Source organism: Equus asinus, chromosome 7, assembly GCF_041296235.1.
Source record: "Equus asinus isolate D_3611 breed Donkey chromosome 7, EquAss-T2T_v2, whole genome shotgun sequence".
NCBI classification, from domain to species: Eukaryota; Metazoa; Chordata; class Mammalia; order Perissodactyla; family Equidae; genus Equus; species Equus asinus.
The window spans coordinates 94,835,802-94,858,758 of NC_091796.1; the positions used below are offsets into that span (position 1 = coordinate 94,835,802).

General features: G+C 46.7%; 1 protein-coding gene across 6 annotated transcripts in view; it reads right to left on the reverse strand.

The window, feature by feature from the left end:
- Positions 1-22,957, reverse strand: part of KCNK10 (potassium two pore domain channel subfamily K member 10) — a 135,469-nt gene that overhangs the window by 61,460 nt on the left and 51,052 nt on the right. For 3 of the 6 annotated variants that reach the window (XM_070514161.1, XM_070514162.1, XM_070514163.1), the window contains one exon: positions 10,569-10,903. In XM_070514161.1, coding sequence (XP_070370262.1) covers positions 10,569-10,903 — 335 coding nt within the window. Of the gene's footprint in view, positions 1-10,568; positions 10,904-13,581; positions 13,695-16,156; positions 16,281-17,024; positions 17,219-22,957 lie in introns of those variants that run through there. The other 3 variants (XM_070514160.1, XM_070514164.1, XM_014845856.3) reach the window with 3 other exon arrangements.

The window sequence follows — 22,957 nt, forward strand, 5'->3', positions numbered from 1 at the left end:
TAAGTGTTTCGTTATCTTCTAGCACCAGTCACCTGAACTCTAACTACCCAAGCCAAGTGGGTCTCCCCAACCAGGGGTAGAGCATCGTGGTTAAAAAGCACAGACTCTGGAGCCAGACTGCCTGGGTCCAGATTCAGTTCTCCCTCTCACTTAAGCTCGGGAAAATTATTTAACTTCTCTGTTCCTTAGTTGCTTACCCTCATCTCAAAGATCATTGTAAAGATCAAATGACTTAATATACACAAAGCATTTAGAGCTGGGTCTGGCCATAGTATACACCAGGCAAGTGTTAGCTAGTGATGCAATTAACACTAGACTAGAAGCTTCTGGAGGGCAGGGAGTAGGCATCTTGCCTACTAGCGCCTAACGGCACCTGCTTCATGACAGGCACTTAGTAAATATTAGCTATCTAAATGAATACATTTGACTATAAGTAATGAAAATAATTGTATGAGCCACACACCATCAAAATCTCATTAAATGAGATTTTCGCTTCAGTTTAAATGAGAAGCAAACACAAGCACATTTGTACAAAAATGTGGACACAGTAGCATCCATTTTGAGGTTTTTGTTTTATTTTTGTGGGAGTTTTTTGGAACACTGAGTTCTCATTTGCAAATTCATTTTTCCGGTGGCAGGCCAACTTCCATTAGCTCTTTAATTTCTGGTTTAAAAGCTTTAGATCTTCTTCACTAAACAGTGATGGAATCAACAACCCCAGGGATAAAGACAATAATAATAATGAAGTGGAGGCCTGTAGAGACAGGCCGGGGGCTGCAGGCCCGATCTTGCATGCGTTGAACAATCTTCCGCGTGACCGCTTCGCTGGAGAAAGGGCAGAGCCGCTGACTTCAGGGCATCAGCCAAGGGGAGTCCCTTCAACTCATCAGAGCTGTGTCATTGGGCACAAAGAGCCCAAACCTGCACTCACCAGAGGTCATCTGCTAAACTTCCTGCACAAAAGGCTGCTGGGAAGAAGGGACGGCCCAGGACAGGGAACAAGAAGGCTCATCTGGCTCTGTACTCTGACTACAGCAAGGATTTCCACAGGCTGCTGAATAGATGTCTCAGGCGCTATACTTTCCTTAACAGCATTACCTTCCTAAACGTGTAAAGTTTTGGGGGCTACAGACACCAGGGGAATCTGCACATGCATAAAGACAGAAAGAAAACTTGAGAGAAGTACTCTCCACAACCAGACCAAAAAGAAAGGACTTCTATGGAACAGAAACAAACTCATTTTCTGCTTTGCTTCTGTGAAGTATCTAAATGAAGGGCTCTTGGTCTCCAAGATCTCTGAATACAAAAAGCACCATTGGTTCATTCCCCAAACCTTGAGCATCTTCTATGGGCCAGCCACCGTGCCAGGCATTAGGGATGTATCAACAAAAGACACAGACTCAACCTCAAAAAGCTCACAGTCGTAGGAAGGAGACAGATGAGAAAAATGATGATCCCTCAGTAGAGTCTAAGAAGTATAGAGGAATATACTGGTGCTTGATGCTACAGGGCCAAGCAGGGCCACCCACCCAGGAGGGTCTGCGAAGGCTTCCCCCAGCACTTGAATTTTGCCACCTCTGAGGATAAATCAGAAATCCAGAGCAAAATACTTAACAGAGTGCCATAGTTGGACTCCACAAATGTCTTGTTGAATGGATGAATGGATGAATGAATGAATGACTTAAAACCAGCTCCTAACTACCACTGTTACCCTGGGTTTATATGTGGGACCAAAATGGCAATGTACTAATTGATCAGATATGTCACCCTGCTGCCTGAAACACAGCCATAGCTTTGTGGAGCTCTTAGGATAAAATCCACATCAGGCCTGCACAGTTTGCCACCCCCCCCATCTCCAGTCTAAATGCCTACCAAGTTCCCTTTGCTAACTGACCTCCAGCCACATATGCCTCCCTTCTCCTAAGTCCTCAGACATCCCAGCTTCCTTCTACCACAGCACCTTGGCACTCAGCTCCTTCTAGAATCTCCATCCTACAAAGTCATTCTCCTACTCACATGCCCCAAGGCTCATTCTCCCTCTCCTTTGCAGCATTCATCCTGGCTTTACTTACACTTATTTGTGTGTTTATATGCATAAGGTTTGCCTCTCCCATTACCTATCAGGGTGACCATATGATTTATCTTTCAAAGCAGGACACTTCTGAGAGAGAAAGAGGCACTAACAATTACTCCAGAACCATGAAAACTGGGATGTGTGACCATCCTAGCTATAAGCTCCAACACGTCAGGGACCATGTCTGTCTTTTATTCACCATTATGTCCTCAGTACCTAGCACTGAGTCTGACACACAGTAGGTAATCAGTAAATTAGTTGAATTAATGAATGAACGAGTGAATGAGAGAGTGAGTGAGTGAGTGATTTGGAGCTTGGCAGAAGAAGAGAATGGCAAATGTCACAACCTTGGGAAATGTTCATGGATCTTGCAAATTAACCAACACCTTCTGCTTCTGGAGGGAACGGTTTGACAGCTCATCATCTCTGGCCCTCTCCTTATCCACAGAATAGCAGCTTTGGTCACCATGACAACATCAAAGGTCCATACTCAGGACCACAGCATTGTATCCAGTCCTCTCATGCAGCTGCCCATATCTTAAATTAACTCCTCCTTGACCAAAGCATGATGGAGTCAGGCCCAAAGAGCACAGGCAGTGAGGTGAATCAGTATGCCAGAGGCCACAGTCCAGCACCTGGCCTTGGCACAGATGCTCTCTGTCTGTTGGGAAGTTATAGTAAATCCAGGAGAGAAAGGAGGAGGGGTTTCTGTGTAAGATGCAAGCAATGACTCTCACAAAGGAGCTTTCCCATCATGTCGTTCAAGCGGATTTTCCCTTGGTGAGGAGGAATCTGTCTTGATACAATTACGCCCTCTCTGGCCCCATCATGTCAAGCCAAGGACAGAACCTGATTAAGAGAGCATGGGCTTTGGAGTCAGAGAGATCCAGACTCCAGTCCCGCTTTTGCCACCAGCTAGCTGTGGGAACTTAACCAAGGTACCTAGCCTCTGTAAACTTGGGCAGTAGCAGTGGCTACTCCTTGGGATAATGGGAAGTGAAAAATGAGGCTCAGGAATATATGTAAATGCTTAGCCTTGAGCCTGCACCGAGTCAGTACTTAATAAATGGTGTCAACTAATATTCATCAAACACAGCTAGAGGCTCAAGTACTGAGCAAAGTATGTAGGACTCTAATCATTTATTAGCAAAGGATAAAAATCCCTAAGAGATCGTAAAACCAGGGGCAAAGGCCCTGTTCACCAACATAGAAAGTCACAGAACCAGCCAAGAAGGGGGAGCAAAGCAGGATGAGAAGGGACTCCTGCCCCCTATGCCAAAGGCTAATACTTCCAGGAAATTCCAGACCTAGCCCATGCCAGGCACATGAAAGCTTCAGAATTTCTTCAAAGAAGCTACCATGAATAGAAGGTGCCCATTTTGGGGTCCAGAGGGTTCTAAGAAGTTAAGTAACTTGCTGAGGCAAGGACTGAAGTACGCCAGGGAAAACAGTCAGGCTTCTGGACAGCGAGGTGACCTGCTCACCCTCCGCTGCCCCCAGGGATGCTCTCCAGCGAGAGGGGAGCCCTTCTTGCTTGCACTACAACTAGGCACTTAGAAAGGAGAATCCCATGTCCTCCCTGGTGGGCACTTCATTCAACACTAAACCCACCCCCACGAAACACCCTCCCTTCAACGAGGCTATTTCCTGGAGAAACTGCAGCCATATGACCACATGAGCTCCACTGCAGGCATTCAAAGTCTTCAAACGTCTAAGAATTCACTACCTGAAGAACAACTATATAGATCATCATCCACGCAGACTGAGCATCCGTCCCTTCCCCTGTCACTCAGTGAAGCCACCTCATGATTTTATTCTCTGAGGATTACAGAAGAAGAATGTTTTATTGCTTTCTCCAAGACCACTTATCACAGAAGTTTCTAAGACAATGGTACTGGGGACAGGGAAGTAAGCAATTGTGGCATGTGAGAGCATCACTGATAAAGAAGTTCTTGGGATGGAGTGACTGTCCAATCAACTTCATGGAAACTGTGACTTTGAAAACATTCAGTTTACGTTATTCCACTGCCAAAGAAATGCAAGTACTCCAGGTATGCTTATCACTGTCTCTTTAATTCTGTTCCCTGTACTCAACTTTGGAGAAGAAAGATAGAACAGGGGAAAGGAAATAAGGTTCCCCGAATGCCCACTATACACCAGACACTCTGCTAGACATTTTATGTGGGTTATCTCATTCACTCCTCCCCATGTTCCGAATGAGAGGGACTGTCCCGTCCCTTTAATGGGAGGACAAGACTTAGGTTCAGTGGTGGAAGGGACCAAGTCTACTTGTCCCTAATGCCCATGCTCTTTCCCCCCTTGACATCCCCTTCTTTGAAAATACAATAGTCCACATTTGGAGTGCAATAGTAGCAGGTCAGACCGCCCAAATCCAGAAAGACAGTCGAAATCCCTAACGATTTTTCCTTCTCCCTCCAGTCTTATCCTTCGAGTAAAAGTTTTCAGAAAAAGCCCAGACACAGTGTACGGGATACGCACATCGACACAAATGAGCAGGAAAGGACAATGGTTAGACATACGGGCTCTGGAGTCGGGCATCCCAAGGCCCAAATCCAAGTTTAACCACTTATTGGCTGTTACTTACCTTCGGCAGGTTACTTGTTAGAATTTATTTGCTCATCCACGCAATGGAATGATGACGATAGGACCTCCCTGCAGGCTTGTTGTAAGGGTTAAATGAGCTCAAGGACTGATGCCCTTAGAATGATGCCTACGGGAAAGTAAATAAGCAACACGTGGGAGCTATTTTTCACTATTACAACAGCTCTGTGGGAAATATCCCTATTACTGTCATCTGCAGACTCCCTCCATCGTCTCAGGGGTCAGATTCTAGAGATGGATGGATCTCAGGTGTCCTCTATGGGCTGAACTGCTGAGGCCCAGCTCAGCATAGAGTGGCTTGCCCCAGGGCACGAAACTGGAAGATCAGCGTGCCTGATGTGGGGGAGCTGGGGGCTGGGCGGGGAGCATTAAATAACAACCAGACACAGCAGATACAGGCTCTTCCACTCAGTCCCACTTGGAATCAGCGGTCATCACATTATGTCTCAAACCACGCACAGGAACAATCAAGGGAAACAGAGATCAGTGCAGCCAGCCCAGTGTCTGTTTAATAGATATGAGGCAAGTGTCCCCACCAAAGCTCAGGATAAAGATGATTACCTAGGTGGCCGGGGTGAGCCCTCTAAATGGAATAGAAAATTGCTCCTGTTGCTTCCCTGGCCTCAAGCCACAAAGACACAGCAGCATGGGGTAAGCAGCCCAACCCAGCCCTCCGGGGAGCGATTTATGTGGAAGGGACTTTACACTTTAACAGGAGAAGCAAACCAAGAAAATTTGTCAATTAGAAAATTTAAGATTTGAAGACTCAGAGAGCATTTCAGAAACTTTCTTCTCTTTTCCTTTAGTAGAACCCCAGGATGCAAACACGTTACGGTCTTTCTGGTTCTCTTCTCTTTTGCCTTCCCTAACAAATAGTAGCAATCACAATAGCTAAAAGTAACTGAGCTGTTTAATCCTCAGCTCACCCTCACAGGTGGACACTATTATCACAATCTCCACCTTGCAGAATCGAAGCTGAGGCCTAGGGTGACCCCCTGCTCACCCACATCACACAGCCCAGAAGCAGGCAAGAGATTTAACACAGAAAGGTAATTCCAGGGTCTGGATGCGTATCGCCAGGTGACGCTGCCCATGGGGCCTCTGCTTGAATGGACAGGGACGTTGAGCCCAGAGCAGGCCCTCCAGAAATCTTGGCTGAAAGAGGAATGGGCCATTTTTGAGTTTTCTTTGTCAGACTCTCTTAAATGTGGCTCCTTCTCTCTGTCTTAGCATCTCCCGCCTAGGATGTTGCAGTATTCTTCTAATTGGTCTTCCTTCCTCCAATTCCTCCTTCCTCCAACCCAACTTCCCCATTGCTAAGAGAGTTATTTTTCCAACAGAAAATTTCCATCATGTCATTACCCTGCTTAAATCTTTCAGTGACTCCCCACTTCCCACAGCATGAAGCCCAAACTCCTCAGCAAGGTTCTCTGGGTACCTCCTAAATCCAGCCCCCACCCCCTCCCCAGCCTCATCTCCTACCACCACTGCCTATACCTCTCAGCTCAAGCTACACCGACCACTTGCAGCTCTCTCAACGGACCTCACATGATGTTGGGATTCCCTTTACCATGGCCAACCGAATGAACCCCTCCCATATTCCTCGTTTCTGTTTTAACGTGTGGTGGTGAAGAACCTGCGATATATGTTCAGACTGCCCAGGAGTGAATCCTAGACCTTCTGCTTACTAACCAGGTGACCCTGAGCGTGTAACTTCACCTCCTGCTGCCTCAGTTTCTTCATCTGTAAATGGGCAGAAAAGACTATCCTCATAGAATAGTTGTGGGGACTAAAGAAGATAAATAGTCACAAAATCCTCCCTATTTACCTCACTGGGCATTTTTCCACATACTTCAAATAGCTCCATTCCAATGAATTCCAATTATTGGTTTACGTGCCTCTTCCTCCAGGTTTTCTCAACCTATTGACATGTTAGACTGGATAATTCTTTGTGATGAGGAGGCTATCCTGTGCATTGCAGGCTATTTAGCAGCATCTCTGGCCTCTGCCCATTAGAGGTCTATAGCACTTCCCCAGTTGTGACAACCAAAAATGTCTCCAGACATTGTCAGATGCCCTCTGAAGGCAAACCCCCTCCCTGCTAAGAACCACTGCTTGCAACTCTGAGTTCCTTGAGTAGTACTCTAAACAGCAGCAGCTGCAATAGCTATCTTTTTATGAGCGTTCACCATGTGCCAAGCATAGTTGAAAGTTCTTTTCAGGAATTATGGAATTTAATCCTCTCAACACCCTAAGGGTGGGGGATTTTAGGCACATTTTATGGATAATGAAACAGGATCACAGAGACATTAGTAACTTGCTCAAGGTGCGTCGTATTCTCACCCTGTCCATCCCAAAACCTAGCATGTTACCTGATACAACCGGAGTTCAATAGTAATTTAAAGAATGGATGGATGGATGGGTGAATGGAGGGATGGATGGATGAGACAGTCTCCTCCATAATAGCAATCTGTCTTTCTTCACTTTCCAGGGACAGCGACCCTTCGGTCTCCTCCAGAGTCCCACGGTACCTGGGAATTCATCTGTAAATGGGCACAAAAGACTATCCTCACAGAATAGTTATTCATTGGAAAATCTCTCCCCAGCTGGGGCTTTCCGAAGCTATCCAGGCATTTCATGGGGTTAAGCTGTCCTGGTTACCCTGTTTTTGTTATTAATAGCATGAATCACACCTTCCAACTTAGCTTTATGAGGGGTCATTCAATCCAGCCACGAGTCCCGACATTACATCGATCTAATTTTCTACCTATCAGTCACTCCGTTCAGACTTTGGTGAGACACAATAATACTATTTCTCCAGCTTAGAACACATCACACTGAAACCTCCCCCCACGAAATACTGTGTTTCTTATGAGCACTGTATACACCGCTGCTCAGAAGCATAAAGTGAGCACATGCTCCCCTGATCCATAAGTGTGGATATTTTCATCCTATGAAGGAATCAGTGAACTGAAGGGTAAACCATAATGATGTGATTCTTGGTTGACACAGGTTCAGCATTTAAATCTGCTTAACCTACAAAAACTGTAGATAAACACAAGTATAAATCCTTAAATCACAGTGGATGAAGATCTTAAAGTACTCCAGGTCCAGGACTGATAATGGGTTTAGGGGGAAGAAACAGAGAAATGCTTTCTGTTAGGGAGCAAGGAACGCCGATGTTTCTTGATTCTGCTAAAACTCTAGAAAGTGTTATATATAAAGCAAATGTTTAAGAGAGAGTTGAGCTTATGATAAAGCAAGACTCCTCTTTACAGGGCTTGTGGACTCACTGGGTGCAGCAGGGTAGAGTCAGACAGACCTCACTTTGAATCCCAGCTCTGCCTTTTTGGCAACTGGAAAGTCACTCAACCTCTTTTTAGCATCTGTTTCCTCACCTGTAAAATGGGCATAATAATACCAATTTAGAGGGCTGATGGAAAGATTAAATGAGATAATGGGTGTAAGTGCCTGGTTCATAGCCTATGCCTAATAAAGGGTAGCTTTTTTAATTGTTATAAAAATGATCTTAAGACACACACATCCACACACACCACATTTCACAGAGAAAACTTTGAGGTCAAAATATGGGATGGGTCTTAATGGCAGCACAGGAATTAGAACCTCTACACTCCCCCATCCTGTCCTTCATTCTGGCCTCTGAGCTCTTGCATAAAGGAAAGAACCAAAGAATGGGCAATACAGAAATACTGAATTAATAAACAAATGCATGCATAAGCTCAGCTATCCCGTGGCATCACCAATGTTATAGATTTAGTTTGACATCTCATTCTGAAAGCATTTCTCTATTGAGCAATAATTAGATGCAAAGCAATGCATGGGCTACGCATGGATGCAAAGATAATAAGACATGATCCCTTTCCTCAAGATCTCACTGTCTAAGAAAGGAAAAGTCAAGGATGAATCTAGACTCAATTCAGACTGCCTTTTAGGTTATTATATGTATTGCAACTAAACAAAAAGATCTCACCACATAACACAACATATATAAATATAATTTCATTCTTAGTTAAAACTATTCCAGAATTATTTCCTCCATTCTCTATGGCCTTCTGTGCCTTAAATCTGGCACAGATTAGTACAGCACTCTCACCACCAGATTGGGTAGCATTTTCTCATGAAAAGAAAAAAGAAAAAGACAAAGCCATCCAAGAAAGAGTGATATGAAACACTGCCATTGGATTTTAGCATTTAAAAGTTTTATTTTTTAATAAAAATTGTAGGGCATAGGTATGAAATCTTACTTACTCCCGGGGAAAAAATGTGTATTTTTATTTATCTAAGAGTCAAGTCAGATTATCAAAACTAACGTAAAAGAATACAGTTACTACAAAGGTGCCAGATCATAAGTAGCCTCAAAATTCCCCCACCCCATCAGTACAGTTTGAAAGAGATAAATACATACATACATAATAAACTAGCCCAGCCTTGCGAAGCCTACAGAATCCTGGATTGTAGTAGCTGTTAGAATTTAAGCCATTAGATAATCCCAGACCCAGAAAGAATTGTGGAAGCCATCTTTTCTATTCCTCTGCCTTCCAAACGTTAGAACCCACAGGAGGAAGAGACGCTCCCTTGCCTCCATAAACGTCAGCACCTTCCCCCATGGCCTATTCTTCATGGTTCGGGAGGGTGTGTAGGGTAGGGAATCAAACTTCAGCCTCAGAGGCAGCCATCCTCCCTCACCTCCAAGGTGAATCCCTCCACCCGGGCTCCCCACCATTTCCCCTTCCTCCCCCGCCTTCCTCCTCCTAGTTCTCTCTACCTTTCACAGACTTCTCAAGCCTCCTGTTTCATTTCCTCCCGTCACACCACCTTAGATGACTCTCTGCTCTCCCACAGCCCTTCCCAGGCCCAGCTCACCCCTGCCAAGGCCACCTGCACCCTCTGCTCTCATTGCCTTGCTTCTATAGCAGGTCGCCCAAAGTTCTCTGCTTCTATGTTTTTTTGTTTTTTTTTTTTTTAAAGATTTTATTTTTTCCTTTTTCTCCCCAAAGCCCCCGGGTACATAGTTGTATATTCTTCGTTGTGGGTCCTTCTAGTTGTGGCATGTGAGACGCTGCCTCAGCGTGGTCTGATGAGCAGTGCCATGTCCGCGCCCAGGATTCGAACCAACGAAACATTGGGTCGCCTGCAGCGGAGCACGTGAACTTAACCACTCGGCCATGGGGCCAGCCCCTCTGCTTCTATGTTTTTACGGATATTTTTTCCTTAATATCTAAGGGAGGTAAGGGCCTTAGCACACTGTGTGACACACAATGTGTCCAAAAGCAGCAACCTTGATTATTACTCTTACTGCTATCCTTATTATTCATCCCAATAAATCCACCTAAATGGCTCTCCCACGTCGCCAACAGCCTCCTCATCTCACATCTGGTGACGTTTTCTCTATTCCATCCTCACTGACCTTGGGCTGGTTAATACATCCCTGCTTGTTTAAAATTCTTTCTTTCTTTGGCTTCTAGGGCACCCTCTTACCCCAGCATCTCACACAGACTTCAGAACCAGGAAGTTAATCAGCATACACAGGTGGACTTGAATTTGGAAACCCAAAGCCCTTTTGCCCGCTGCTGCCTCTGGCCACCACATCCAAAAGCAGGTGATGCAGAACCCACCCTGCTCCCACATCGAGGCCATTGCACATGTGGCCCCCACTTCCCCCACACCGTCATGTGCCTCATTCTCAGGCTTCTTTGAGGTCTCAGCTCAAATGTTACCTCCCCGCAGAGGACTTCCCTGACCATCGGGAGCATCTCCAACCAAAGGCAAAACTCAGGGACCCAGAAAGACAAAATCGATGCTGTCCTCTCTGCCCACAGGTTGTTCTCTGGTTGACTCACCCCCTGCTCACCTGGATCAACGTCTCCAGCTCCTGTGGGCTCACACAGATATGATCCCGCAGGAATTCTGCCTTCTCCAAGGCTATGGTATTCTTCTGGCTGCTCTCAAAAGGCTGCTCCAGTGCCCGGAAGACGAGACCACCAGTGACGAGGTAGACCACCACAACCACGAAGATCGCAACCACTGTCTTCCACTTCATGACGGTCTGCAGGCCCCCCTGGGAGGTGCCTTCCATTCTGGCTACCACCGTGGCTCGGGAGGAGATGGAGAGGCGTGGGGCCGGGTAGTGCCCGTTAGTGGCACCCTTGGGCTGACACACCGGGGGCGCAGCTGCGGGAACAGCCACTGAGAAAGAGGGTGGGGGAGAGGGGAAAAGAGAGCTTGTTTATAAACACAAAACGCAAAACCTGTCAAAAACAAAGCACAGATGTCTTTCTCGAGCCAGCGTTCACATGTGAGGATCAAAAATTGGTTCACCAAGTCCACATTTAGGGAATTTGATCAGTTGCTAGGTGCCTGTTTGGGTTCTAAAAAAATAAGACCAGGAGTCCTAGTTTTAAAAAAAAATCGTTATGAATTGAGTTTGAAATACTTCTATTTCTCTACAAGCGTCTAAATTTGAAAACCATGTCTCTGTTATTTATAATTCATCTCTTCCCTTAGCTACCTTGTTTAAACGATGTGTAAGATACACCATAAATCACCATATTTGAAAAATAGACATATTGCTCAATTTGGAGAGGACATAAATAGGAGAGGGATACCCAGCTATTCTATCCAAGTACTGAGGGCTAGGTGATACCAAGAGCAGAGGAGAAAGGAACAACTACCAAGTTTAAAAGTCCCTTTTATCCAGGGCTGTGGTCACAAAACCAAAGAACGAAAGATAAGCTTGCTGTAAGGGAGATAAGTCAAAAATCAGACAGAGTAAGGAAAGTTTGGGTTTCTGAAGACTACTAAAGGTGAAGAAAAAGAAAGGCGGCCATACAAGGAATGGAAATAATGAGTGTTGTTTTATGCCAATTAACTTGGTTTCCTGAAAAAAATAAGAATAATAAAATAGATACTAAATGTATTCCTCAAGAGAAAATGTGATGAGTTAGATGTAATCTCTCCTGATCTATTTGTAATAGAATTTTTCTTCTATTTTCTTCCAATAAGAAGCCATTGGAAAGAAAATTTTCCCTGGTTTTCAGAACACATCAAATTCTCAAAGGTCCCTGGTCTCTGCAAGGGCAATTTCATTACCTTGGAAATAAATATGTTAAGCTGGAGGTTTTTCTGGAACGGCAGGAAGTTCAGGGTATGTTGTACACATAATGCTGTCATGCATTTCAAGAAATCTATCCTGTGCAACAGCGCATGGCCGCTTCGCTTCGATTTTGTTCTCTCTTTATTATACTAATGTTTATTATGGCCTCTGTCGTGGTGCAGCCTGGCTGTTGTATAAATAAGATATTGAGACAACAAACCTAATTACCTAAGTGGGGTGAACAATCCCACTCGTGGGAACTAAACTGCTCAGTCTCTGCCCTGGGAAGTTCGGGCTAAATAAAAGCACAGGGATGTCACTCCTTGTTCAAAGCACCAACCATCCTGACGACACTTGGCCAGAGGGGTGGCCAACTTGAGGAATCTAGGTTCGTAAACATCTGCCTTTCCTCCTAGAGCTTCAAAATCAGCTTTTTTCTTTGGAAACAAAGGTGAACATCAGCCTTTTATTGTACATTATTCTATCAAATAAAATCATTAAATGATACATTATATTCTGACTTACATGAACACAAAACTCTCTCGAATCTCTGATTGAAAGACTTAAGAATTAGAATCAGCAGCCTGGGCACTATTTCTTGCTAACCCTTCCCTAAAGATGGTATATTCAGGTTCCCACTTTCCCTGTTGACAGCCTTGTCTAGGGCGGCTTTCTTGCAGCCTTACCCGAATTTCCCATTCATTCGACCTCCCCATGTTATCTCAATGCCTTGTGCCTCTCACCATCTCCACAGCCACTAGCCTCATCCAAGCCATCATCACATCTTGCCTGGACCAATCCAGTAGCCTGCTATGTGACCTCCTCGCATCCACTTTCACCCACCTTCTGACCCATAAGTCTGGGCTTAAATGCCATTTCTGGAAACACCACCTCCCCCTCTCCCCTGTTCCCTCTGTGGTCAGCAGAATAACGACTCCCAAAGATGTCCACATCCTAATCCCTGGACCTATGCCTATGTTATCTTCCATGGCCAAAGGGCCTTTGCAGATGTGATTAAGTTAAGGATCTGAAGATGGGGAGATTATCCTGGATGATCTGGGTGAGCCCAATGTAACCACAAATGTCCTTATAAGAGGGAGGCAAGAGGGCCAGAGAGAGAAAAAAAGGCAAGGACAGAAGCAGAGGTCAGGGTGATGAGACCACGGGCCAAGAGATGCAGTCAGCCCCTAGAAGCTGGAAAAGACAAGGAACAGATTCTGCCCTAGAGCCTCAAGAAGGATCCAGCCCAGCCCACACCTTAATTTCAGTAGGGGAGACGGATTTTGAACTTCTGATCTCCAGAACCATAGATAATAAATTTGTGCTGTTTTAAGCCACTAAGTTTGCAGCAATTTGTTACAGCAGCAACAAGAAACTAATACACCCCCACTAGATTAGGTCTCCCTTGGTCTGCACTCACTGCCTCGTGCTGCTGATACAGCCTGTTTACTTGCCCAGCCCACTCATTCGACTTAAAGCTCCAGGAGAGCAGGCACCGTGTCTACCTTCACCTCTGTACCCCAGCGTCTTGCACAGTGCATGGCACACAGTGGGTGGCCAATCAACGATGGTTGATTAAATGAATGAAGAACAGAAGGAAGGAAGAAATCTTGGCACGTCCAAACCACACACACAATGAGTGGTGTTAAGTGGAAAACAACTCAACATCCTAGCAACGCTGAACAGCAGGTCCTCCAACACTCCAGTGCTCTGTTCACACCTCCACACCTTGGCGGATCTTCCCTCAGCCAGTAGCCCTCTCCCTACTCACATCTGCTTGGGAATCTCCCATCATCCTCAGTCTCAGCTCTAAGCCACTTCCTCCATGAAGTCGTCCTAGATTCTCCAGGCAGACTTGGTGTGCCCGTCTCCGCATGAGCCCATGAACTCCTAGGAGTCAGAAAGCTTGTCTTCTAATCATTCGCTCTCCATATCTTGGCACAGTGCCTGGCATAGAGAAATGTCTGTTTTCTGTGGTTGTTGCTGATAACTCCTTCGGACTATAAACAAAAGCCCCATCAGAATCTCCACCACCCTCAACAACAAGCATTGATTTAGCACCAAATGGACCTGTGATGTGGTGGGGATAAGGCAAGGTCTCTCCCAGCTTCGGGGGGTTGACAGTCTACTTAAGGAACCTCCACAGTGCCAGGTCACAAACGCTAGGATGAAGCCTCACTGGGTGACAAATGATGCCCTTGAACATGCAGGCCAGTTGGAGCTGGGGCTCCTTCACTGACCAGCATCATGGATGCTTCCAGGGCTTCTAGCATCCCTGAGGCTTACAGAATTTGGCTCGAGAAAGGTCTTTTCAGGCCAGTTCCTTGTGCTAGTTTGCTAAGAGACTGTCCCCAGGAACAGAGTTTGAACCGAATCCACCAATCCCTGAGTTTCCAAAGCACTAGGAGCAAAAACCAGAGTTTCGGTCCCAAACCCACCAGTGTCTGGGTGACCTTGAAACTGTCACTTAGTTTCTCTGTTTCCTTATCTGTGAAATGCGAATAATAACAGCCATGTTTTTTTTACCCCCACACTGTTCTGGAGAACAGCAGATGAGATGCCCCGGTTTACCAATTGCAGTGTAATTGTAGGTATCAGGAGTGCTCGCAGGGACCAGAATGTTACAAAACCTTTTGTGCCTTTGACTAAAAATGGAGTTGGCTGCTTTAGCAAAGATGACTGCCCCTTTCAATGGCTGGAAAAAGATTTGGTTTGTGCCTTTTCCTTAACTTGGGTAAGTTTTCAAAAGGTGTTTCGGTTAATCCATTTCCTCTCCTCTGAAACCAGAGCTGCTCTCACTCTAATACAAAGTTGCCTTGTGACCTGGGATGTGCCACTGGAGCTCTCTGTGTCTTGAGCCAGCAAACAAGCCAACTTGGCCAGATGACAATGACAGTGGTGGTGGTGAAAGTATCAGGAGTTTCCACCATTTACTGGGCACGTACTTTGTGCCCATTGCTCTGATAAACGCTGTGCTTACATCATTGCATTTGGTCCTCACCATAAGGCATTACCGTCCACGTGTGTCCAGGTCCTCCCAGAAGCAGATGCCAAGAGGAGATTAAATGTGTATGGATTTCATTAGGGAAAAAACAGGCAGGAGAAAGATGGGAGGGAGCCAGGCTAGCACAGCCATCAGACACACTGTGAGTCTGACCCAGAGTGAAGGAGGGAGAGAAGGAAGGATGGGTGTAAGCTCCCTAGACCGCCTGCAGCCTAAGGAAGTTTCAGCATGGTTGTCAAAGAGAACTTGAGTCAAAGTCGGCCATCGGAGGAGCCCTGTGTCTCCCAGGAAGAGGCCTGCCTTAGGATCTCTTATGCATTCAGCCACTAGCTGGGAGCCCACAAATGTGCCCACAGTGGATTTCAAAGCAGCAGCTGGGGCTCTAGGTAAATTACACTCCCCCCAGCTGGAGACCTGCAAGGCACAGCCTGCTCATGACCACACATCCCCACTTCACAGATAAAGAGACTGAGACCCAGAGAGTTACAGGACTAAGCCGAGGTCAAATGGCCAGAAAGTGGTGGGGCCAGGATTAAAATTAGAATAATCTGACTTCAAAGTCAGTTCTCTGGAGCGTAGGAACAGAAAAATATGAAACAAATTCGAGGTGGAAAGGGCCCTTTTATCTGAAAATGAGAAAACCATTTTTCTCAGACAGGCATAAAAATATTTCCCAGTCTACGAGATTGACTACTTTCATTTCCTAGATATGACAGAATTTTTTCCCCATATAATGGGTCACAGAAGCCATGGCCATCACACTTCACGACTCTCAATCCAACAGAAAAGTATTGGGCAGCAAAGTCCTGCCAGGAATTGATGAGAAAGGAAAGGGTGGAAGACAATATCCCCTTCAGTTAATTTTTATTTTGAAATATTTCCTCACAAATGTTGGCCCATTCCATTTTTACCTAAATGTGCGTGGATACGAGGTAATGTGTGGGAATCTGCTTTTCCTTGGTTGAATAAGTTCTTGGTAATTTTCTACTATTCAGAAAAACCTATTATTCAGTCTTTCCCATGCCCCACACACTGTTCTGCATGATCTCCATTCATGTACTCAATCAACAAACATTTTAGTTTTCTCGGGTACCACGCTTGGCACTGGGGATATGTAAGTGAATAAGACACATCCCTGCCTTCAGAGTTAGTAGGAGAGTTGACAAAGATCTGACACATGTGGGAACCTAGTCCATCTTCACAAACCTTCTGTGCAGAGCAGAGGTCATTATCTATCTATCTCCCCTTGACAAGTGAGGAACTGAGGCCAGGAGAGGTGACACTGACTAGCCTATCACAAGCTAATAAGCAGTGGCGTCCTTGGCTCCAACTTCAGACCTACCTCGAGTGCCTCCACTCCTCCACAACCCCGGAAACAAATGGCATCCACGGGATCGAGGGTCTCTTAGAAACCTGAAATGCAGCCACCTCAGAGGTGCCACTGTCACACAGCAACGTGACTCTGCCTATTGACACAAGCAAAGTACAACTGTAATTGCAACACGCAGGTGAGAGGCAGAGGACACTAGCCTTGCCCCTGCCCTCCAGGTCTGGAATCGTTCCAGGGCCACCTGCACCGGGAGCTCAGGGCTTCCAAAAAGCCCCAGGTTAAAGCTGAGCCTGGAATCCCCAAAAGGCTTTCCCAAGGTATGCAGACTTCAGGCTGGGGTGGAGGGTGGGTGTTGGGAAGAGGGGAGGAGACAGGAGGAGGCGAGAATTCCAGCCCCACCGGCCTGCAGGTGTTACAGCAGCTGGTTTTAGCCACGCTCTGCCTCTGAGAAGAGCAGAGAAGACATGTGGGTTCTCTCTGATTTCAGATATCCCAATAGCCAAACCTTGATTTTCCTGCTTCCATGTGACAGCTGTACCTTAAAGGTGATCAGGCTGGTCCTGGCAAGAACGCAATGATGCTCAGTCTACACACACTAAATGAGCAAGCCATGGCCCCCAATGCCACCACAGAAAAGCCTCTCCCTTTGGGTTTAGTCATTGCCCTCTCCTTCTAGCCATCTTTAAAACCTCAGGCTTTGTTTCCAGATGGAAGAGACTGAGGTGTCATGAAATTTCTGGGAACCCATGGGGACAGAGAGCCAAGACAAGAAGAAGCAAGGCTGAAAGGGGAAGAAGAGGGAGCTAAAAGTACGCAGCCACCTTGGCTCACACCTGTCCTGGCCTCTCTCCTTAGTCCAGAGACCTTGGTCTTCTCTCACCTGAATCACTGCGACAGCCTCCAGTCCTGCCCCCCTTAAATCCATCTTCCACATGGTGGCCAGGTGGCACTCTCTGAGGTGTGGACCTGATCACATCCACCTCATACTTAAGCTCCTCTGCAAGCACCCCAGAGATTGAGAATAAAGTGCAGGCTCCGGGGCTTGTATCAAGGCTCCCTTCCAGGACCTGGCGCCTGCCTGTCTCCCCAGCCTCACCAGCTGCCACGCCCCCACATGCAATCTCCGCCCCAGCCAAACCCAGCAGCACCCAGGTCCTTGCATGCTGAGCCACCTACTGATCCCGCCCTCTGGGCAGTCCCAGAGAAACAGGTCTTGTTTCCCAGATTCCTTTCTTCTCCCCACTCTTTATCTGGCTTCCTCATACTTCAAAACTCACTTCACATGTTACTACCTCCAAGAAGTCCTCCCTGATTGCCAATCCCCCACTATGACCAGATGCCCTTTCTCTATGCTCTCTGTATGTCTCAACATGGAAGCCTCCTAGTTACAATTTGCTCCATTCCTGAATTCATTCATCCATCCATAAATTTGCCATGCACCAGCATTTATGATAGCAAGTTCACACAGCCGCCCCAAAGAAAATTTGGCTGCAGAGTTCATTGAATCTGGTAGATACGAGCATCGCTGGTACTGTTGTGGGGTTTTTCCCACAGACAGACATCCAGAGTCAAGGTAAAGTTTTCAGAAAGTAAGTAGTTCAAGGAGAGCTCTTCATGGTTTGTTCAATTGCTTGGGAGGACTAGGACAAGACAGAGAAGAAATTCACTTCACTATGCTCCAAACGCAGCTTTCTTGTTCTCTGTAAGAAGGGCTAGAAGATTCTCTTCTACTCATGAGTACAAAATATTTAAGTAAAAAAAAACTTCTATTGAATGGCATGAATCACCCTTGCTGAGCCATCTCTCTGGTTCCAGGTAGGCAGAATTTCCCTCCAGTCTGCCTTCCTTAGGTCCCTCTGTCTAGGACCAAAGAGCATAAATTTGGATTTGAGGACCCCAATGACTAAAGCTTCGGCCCACTAGTGCACTCCCAGCCTCAGGAGAGGACAAAGGTTGCTGAGCTCATTTGGGGCTCAAAGGACCACTGACTTCCTTCTCAGGACTGGTAAGCAAATGGTTTCTCCTGATCTCCCCCAAATCTCTTGTTGTATTTATAAACCCAGGGCACGGCACAAAGTCAGGGGTCTTCAGAGGCAGACAGGTCCAGGTGAGGCTCCTAGGATTGGAGAAAACAGGGGAGGGGTGGGACATTGATGGCCATCCAGTCCTGCCCCCACCACAGGGCTGAGTTCCATCACACCCCCACTGTCCCCAGGGAACATCAGGCAGGACTCCTAAGAATGAGAGCCTTCTATCCAGGTTTTCTTCCCTCCTACCTGGAAAAGGACAGAAGTAGCACTGTTGGGAAGATTCGATGCAATAACATTGGGCATGTTGCTCAAGGCCTAGTTCAAAGCAAGTACTCAATCCACATGAGCTATTCACGTTAGCAGGCGGTGGAGAGGACCATGTACACTATGTAAACAAAAGCAACAAAGTGTGCAGATGCTGTAGGAGACACAGGCATGGACTACGGAGAGACAGCAAGAGGTCAATTCTACCAAAGAGGAGACCAGAAAAGACTTCAAAGATAGGGTGCCCACTGGTGTAGAAATAGGATCAGGTATCTGCCAGAGGGCAAGAGGAGGCCGAGAGAAAGGCAGACCAGCGAGAGGGGGCAACGGGCACAAAGACATTCAGCTATGAATCAGCCTGGGACGATTGGGAAATTATACCAGGTCTGTGTATTGGAACTATAGGCTGTGAAGATGGCTATACCAAAATAAAGCTGGAGAAAAATCAGGCAGGGGAGAGGATGGTGGGCCTCATAAGTCATACTAATGTGTGGAAGCCATCAAGGCTAACACAGAGAAAAGGACCATAGGATCCCAGTTGGGTTTAGCAAGCTGACTCCAACAGCAATGCGAAAGATAGATAAACTGAGTGATCAGCAGCTGGGAGCTTGGGTAGGAGTTTACTGGGATAGATTAGGAGGGCCTCAACGCAGGCAATGGGATGGAGAGGAGGAGCCCAGAGACAAGGGGTGTTAAGGGAGTAAAATCCAGGGGTCCGGGTGATTGATAGAAAGTACGAAGTATGGAGAGGGCGGAGTCTGGGATGACACCCAGGCATCCAGCATGTAAGAGCACGGTGTCCTTCAGGTCAGAAGAGGTAGGAGGCTTAGGTTTGCAGTGCCTGTAGCACATCCAGGTGGAGATATCCAGTAGACGTGCGCCACAAGGGTCTGGAACTCAGGGGCAAAGTCTAGCTGGAATCCTATGTTTGAGAGCAAGGAGAATATAAGTGGCATTGAAGCCATGGGGCTGGATGAAATAGCCTAGAGGGAGATGTAGAATGAGAAGAGAGTAAAAGAGGGTGCTCAAGGGAGCAGCATTGAAAGGACAGAGCGGAGGGAAAGGCACAAAGGAGAATGATAAAGATTGAGAGAGGAAAGGGGGAGAACCACGGAGTGGCTTCCTGGACATCAGACATAGTCCATCTTATTCCAGGGTGTGCTTCCAGCATCATGCACAAGACCTGACCTGCGAGAGGTCTCCGTGTTTGCTGAATTGACCGTTCTCAGACAGCATCAAGTTTCTGGTCTGGCCGTTTTCTCTCCCTGGCTGCCAGGAAACTTTCTTCAATAGAACCCCTGTTCCAGAATTTCCAGGTATTTTGGGTTACTCCTGGTAGCAAGTGGGATGCCTTTATTGCTGTAGCAAAATCAACCCTCACCCACCCACCCGAGCACAAATATCTCAGGACCAGCGCTAATCCTTATGCCCGCGGAGCTGGCCACAACATCCCTGACCTTTCCCACTGGACTGTTCATCTTGGGATCTGGGCCACCTACCTCGTGGTTCTCCCAACAGACCCCAGACTCTGCCATATTGGCGAGATGGACTCATTTGTCTCAAATGTCAAGGCCTTAAGGTATACAGCCACGGCTGGGGTTCTTTTGTCTTGTTCCAAAATGCTCCATGAATAACATATTTTATCCTGCCCTAAGGTTTTTCCTCCACAACTTAAATTAACTGGAGCCCTTTTAAAAGGAAAGATTTTTTTTCCCCTCTCTTTGGGATTAAAAATAATATAAGCAGCTGCAGTTCCCAAAATATCTCCTTTACCCTGGGACCAAGTGTTTTAAATCCTATTGTCAGGGCCCATCCCTTCGAGACAGAGGTTTGCCTTTCCCAGGTGTGTTGTCAGAAGCAGCTTCCTCTGCTCACTGGTTCCAAGCAAGGAACCCCTCCCATCCAGGCTGGAGCCAGGTGATCCTTCTAGAATTCCAATCTTGCTCCTGCTTAAAACTCCGCAATTACTCCCATGGCTCTTTACATGGCTCCCAAAGTCGCATGCCCGTCTTACTTCTCCAGCCCTACCTCGCCCTCCACATGCTGTCTCCAACCCCAACACACTCCCTTCAGTATCAGCTGTCACAAACACACAGATCACAAGAAGTTTTAACCATCTAACCAAGTCTTTTTTACAGATTCACAGTAGAAAGCAAAACTGAACAATATGTATTAACCCATCAGGGAGAAAGTTCCTGTGATTTAAGTCCATAACCCATGCTACTGCCTAATTGTCTATCCTTAGGAGATGTGTTCATTGCATCCCTCCCAATGATGGTGAAAGAAGTAGCTAGCAGTACTTCAATAAATCCTATATTTATTAGAGCATAATATACATTGAAGTGATAAGTGCACTAATGTTTTATAATAATGAAAAAGGAGGGGGCACTTAGAAACTTGAGATTTCATTCATTCACTTATTCAGCCAATGCATGCCACTTATGTGCTAGAAATAATACCAGACTCCACACTCAGTGTCCAGGCTCCCAAGCCACCATGCACCAGGAGATTGAAGGGACCAATTCTTTTAAGAAGAGCAAGGCCAGTGAAGCCAATGAATGTAAGCCTCCCTGCAGCTTTGATCTCCCTCCATGGAGCTTTAAGCCCTCTTCCACTCTCTGCTTCCTGTGCTCTGATCCAACTGTCCCCATCCTCTTCCATCTCAAACCTTTCCAAAGACACCTCAGGACCCCTGCTGCAGAACTGAAGACCTCCCTTACCTCCTCAGCCTCTTCAGGGAGGCTTCCTCCACCTTCTTCCCTCATCTCTGGGCTTCCTTTGAGGACAGTGTCCTCTGAGCATGGCATTCAGGTAGAGGTAGCTCAATCTCCCTCACCCACAAAATCAGGGCCACACGGCCAAGGAAACCAATACTCCACACTCTTGTGTCAAATCCTTGTTTCTTTGAAACCTGAGCCCTCTGCTTCTCCACTTCCTACCCTTCCTCATGGTGGTCAGTAGTAGATCTGACTTCTCCCACTTGATTCCCTGAAGTCTTCCATCCATGTCCTGCTTTCCTTCTGAGTGATTTCAGTGCCCCACAGACAAGCCATCCAACACCAATGCCTCCCATTTCCTTGATCCCATCACCATTACTGTCATCTCCATTCTACTTCAACCACTGACTTAGGTGGAGATTCCCTAGAAGCAGATCTTGAGACGAAGATTGTTTTGCAAGTGATTTATTTAGGAAGAGCTCCCAGGAACCCATAAGGGAGTAGGGAGGCAGGGAAGTGAAGGGCAAGAAACCAAGAAGGGTGCGATTCCAGGTGAAGCCCTGCGTCTCCCTGAGCCATGGGGAGCTCTGCAGCATAAATTACATCACCAAGTTTGTCCCACCTCGAGGCAAGGGAACTGGGCTTTCATTCTCTTACCCAGTCAATCACTGGCTACAGAAAACCCCCCAGGCGGGAATATAAACGTCTAGAAGCAGCATGGAAAGAGGCTCTAAGAAACCAAGGAAGGTCCTCTGAGAAAGGATGTAGGAACACTAGGTACATACGTGCTGCAAGGGGAGAAGCACACAGACTCTGGAGGACGGGTGCACAGGGCCAGGAAGACGGATCTGGGGGAGCTGGCGGAGCACTGACTTCATCCACCACAACCGCCTCCTCCTGTGGCCACATCCTGAACCCCATCACCACGAGAAACATCGCTGCCTCCGACACGCTCCATTAAGGAAACCCACTGCTGACCTGAGCATCCTAACCTTCCTGCTCTCTCCCTTAATTACTCCCTCATCACGTCCTGCCCCTACTTTCTCGCCCTCTATCGCGCCCTCCCTATGTTCTCTTCCTTCCTTCCTCACCCAGCTTAGATTCCAGGGTCAGGGCTTCACTCTTCAGCGAACAGACTCAACTCCCTTCCCTTTTGTCCCTTCCTGGAGTTACCTGGAAATACCCGCTTCTACGTTATTCCTTCTTTCTGCTCAGAGTCCACATCCAGACTGCTGAACACTGCTAGGAAAACCGAACAGCCTCGGGGATGGCTGCCCCTCCACCTCCATAGTTTCTTTCCTCCACTGACCCTCGATGCCACCCAGCAAGCTGCCCTGTTTCCCTGCTCAGAGAGGGCAGTCAGGATCAACGTCATGAAGATATTCAGGTGTAACTTACTGTACACAAGCCTATAAGCTTATATGGGAATCCCTCTGCAAGATAGACATTTACACTACAAAAGAATTTTCCGCAGAAAGTGTTTAACCAGCAAGCTCGGTGTGCATCTAAAATGGGCTTTGGTTTCTATTTGTATCTTTTTAAGAACAAACCATTTATGAAGTGTACCCTTACTGTGCCCTTCTCCCTGGGTCACTGAGATGGAGTGTCAAGACCTCAGGGCATTCTGCTTTGCGAGCAGCCTCAACTGTCTTCATTTGCCAGCGTAGCTGCTCAGTGCTCCTGGCTCATTTCATAGTCACTAAAACCTCCTACAAAAAACTTAGATGGAAAAAAATTTTTAGATGGTTCTTCCTTCACTGTGCCTACTAAGCCACAAAAATGAATGAGATTCATCAAAGGAA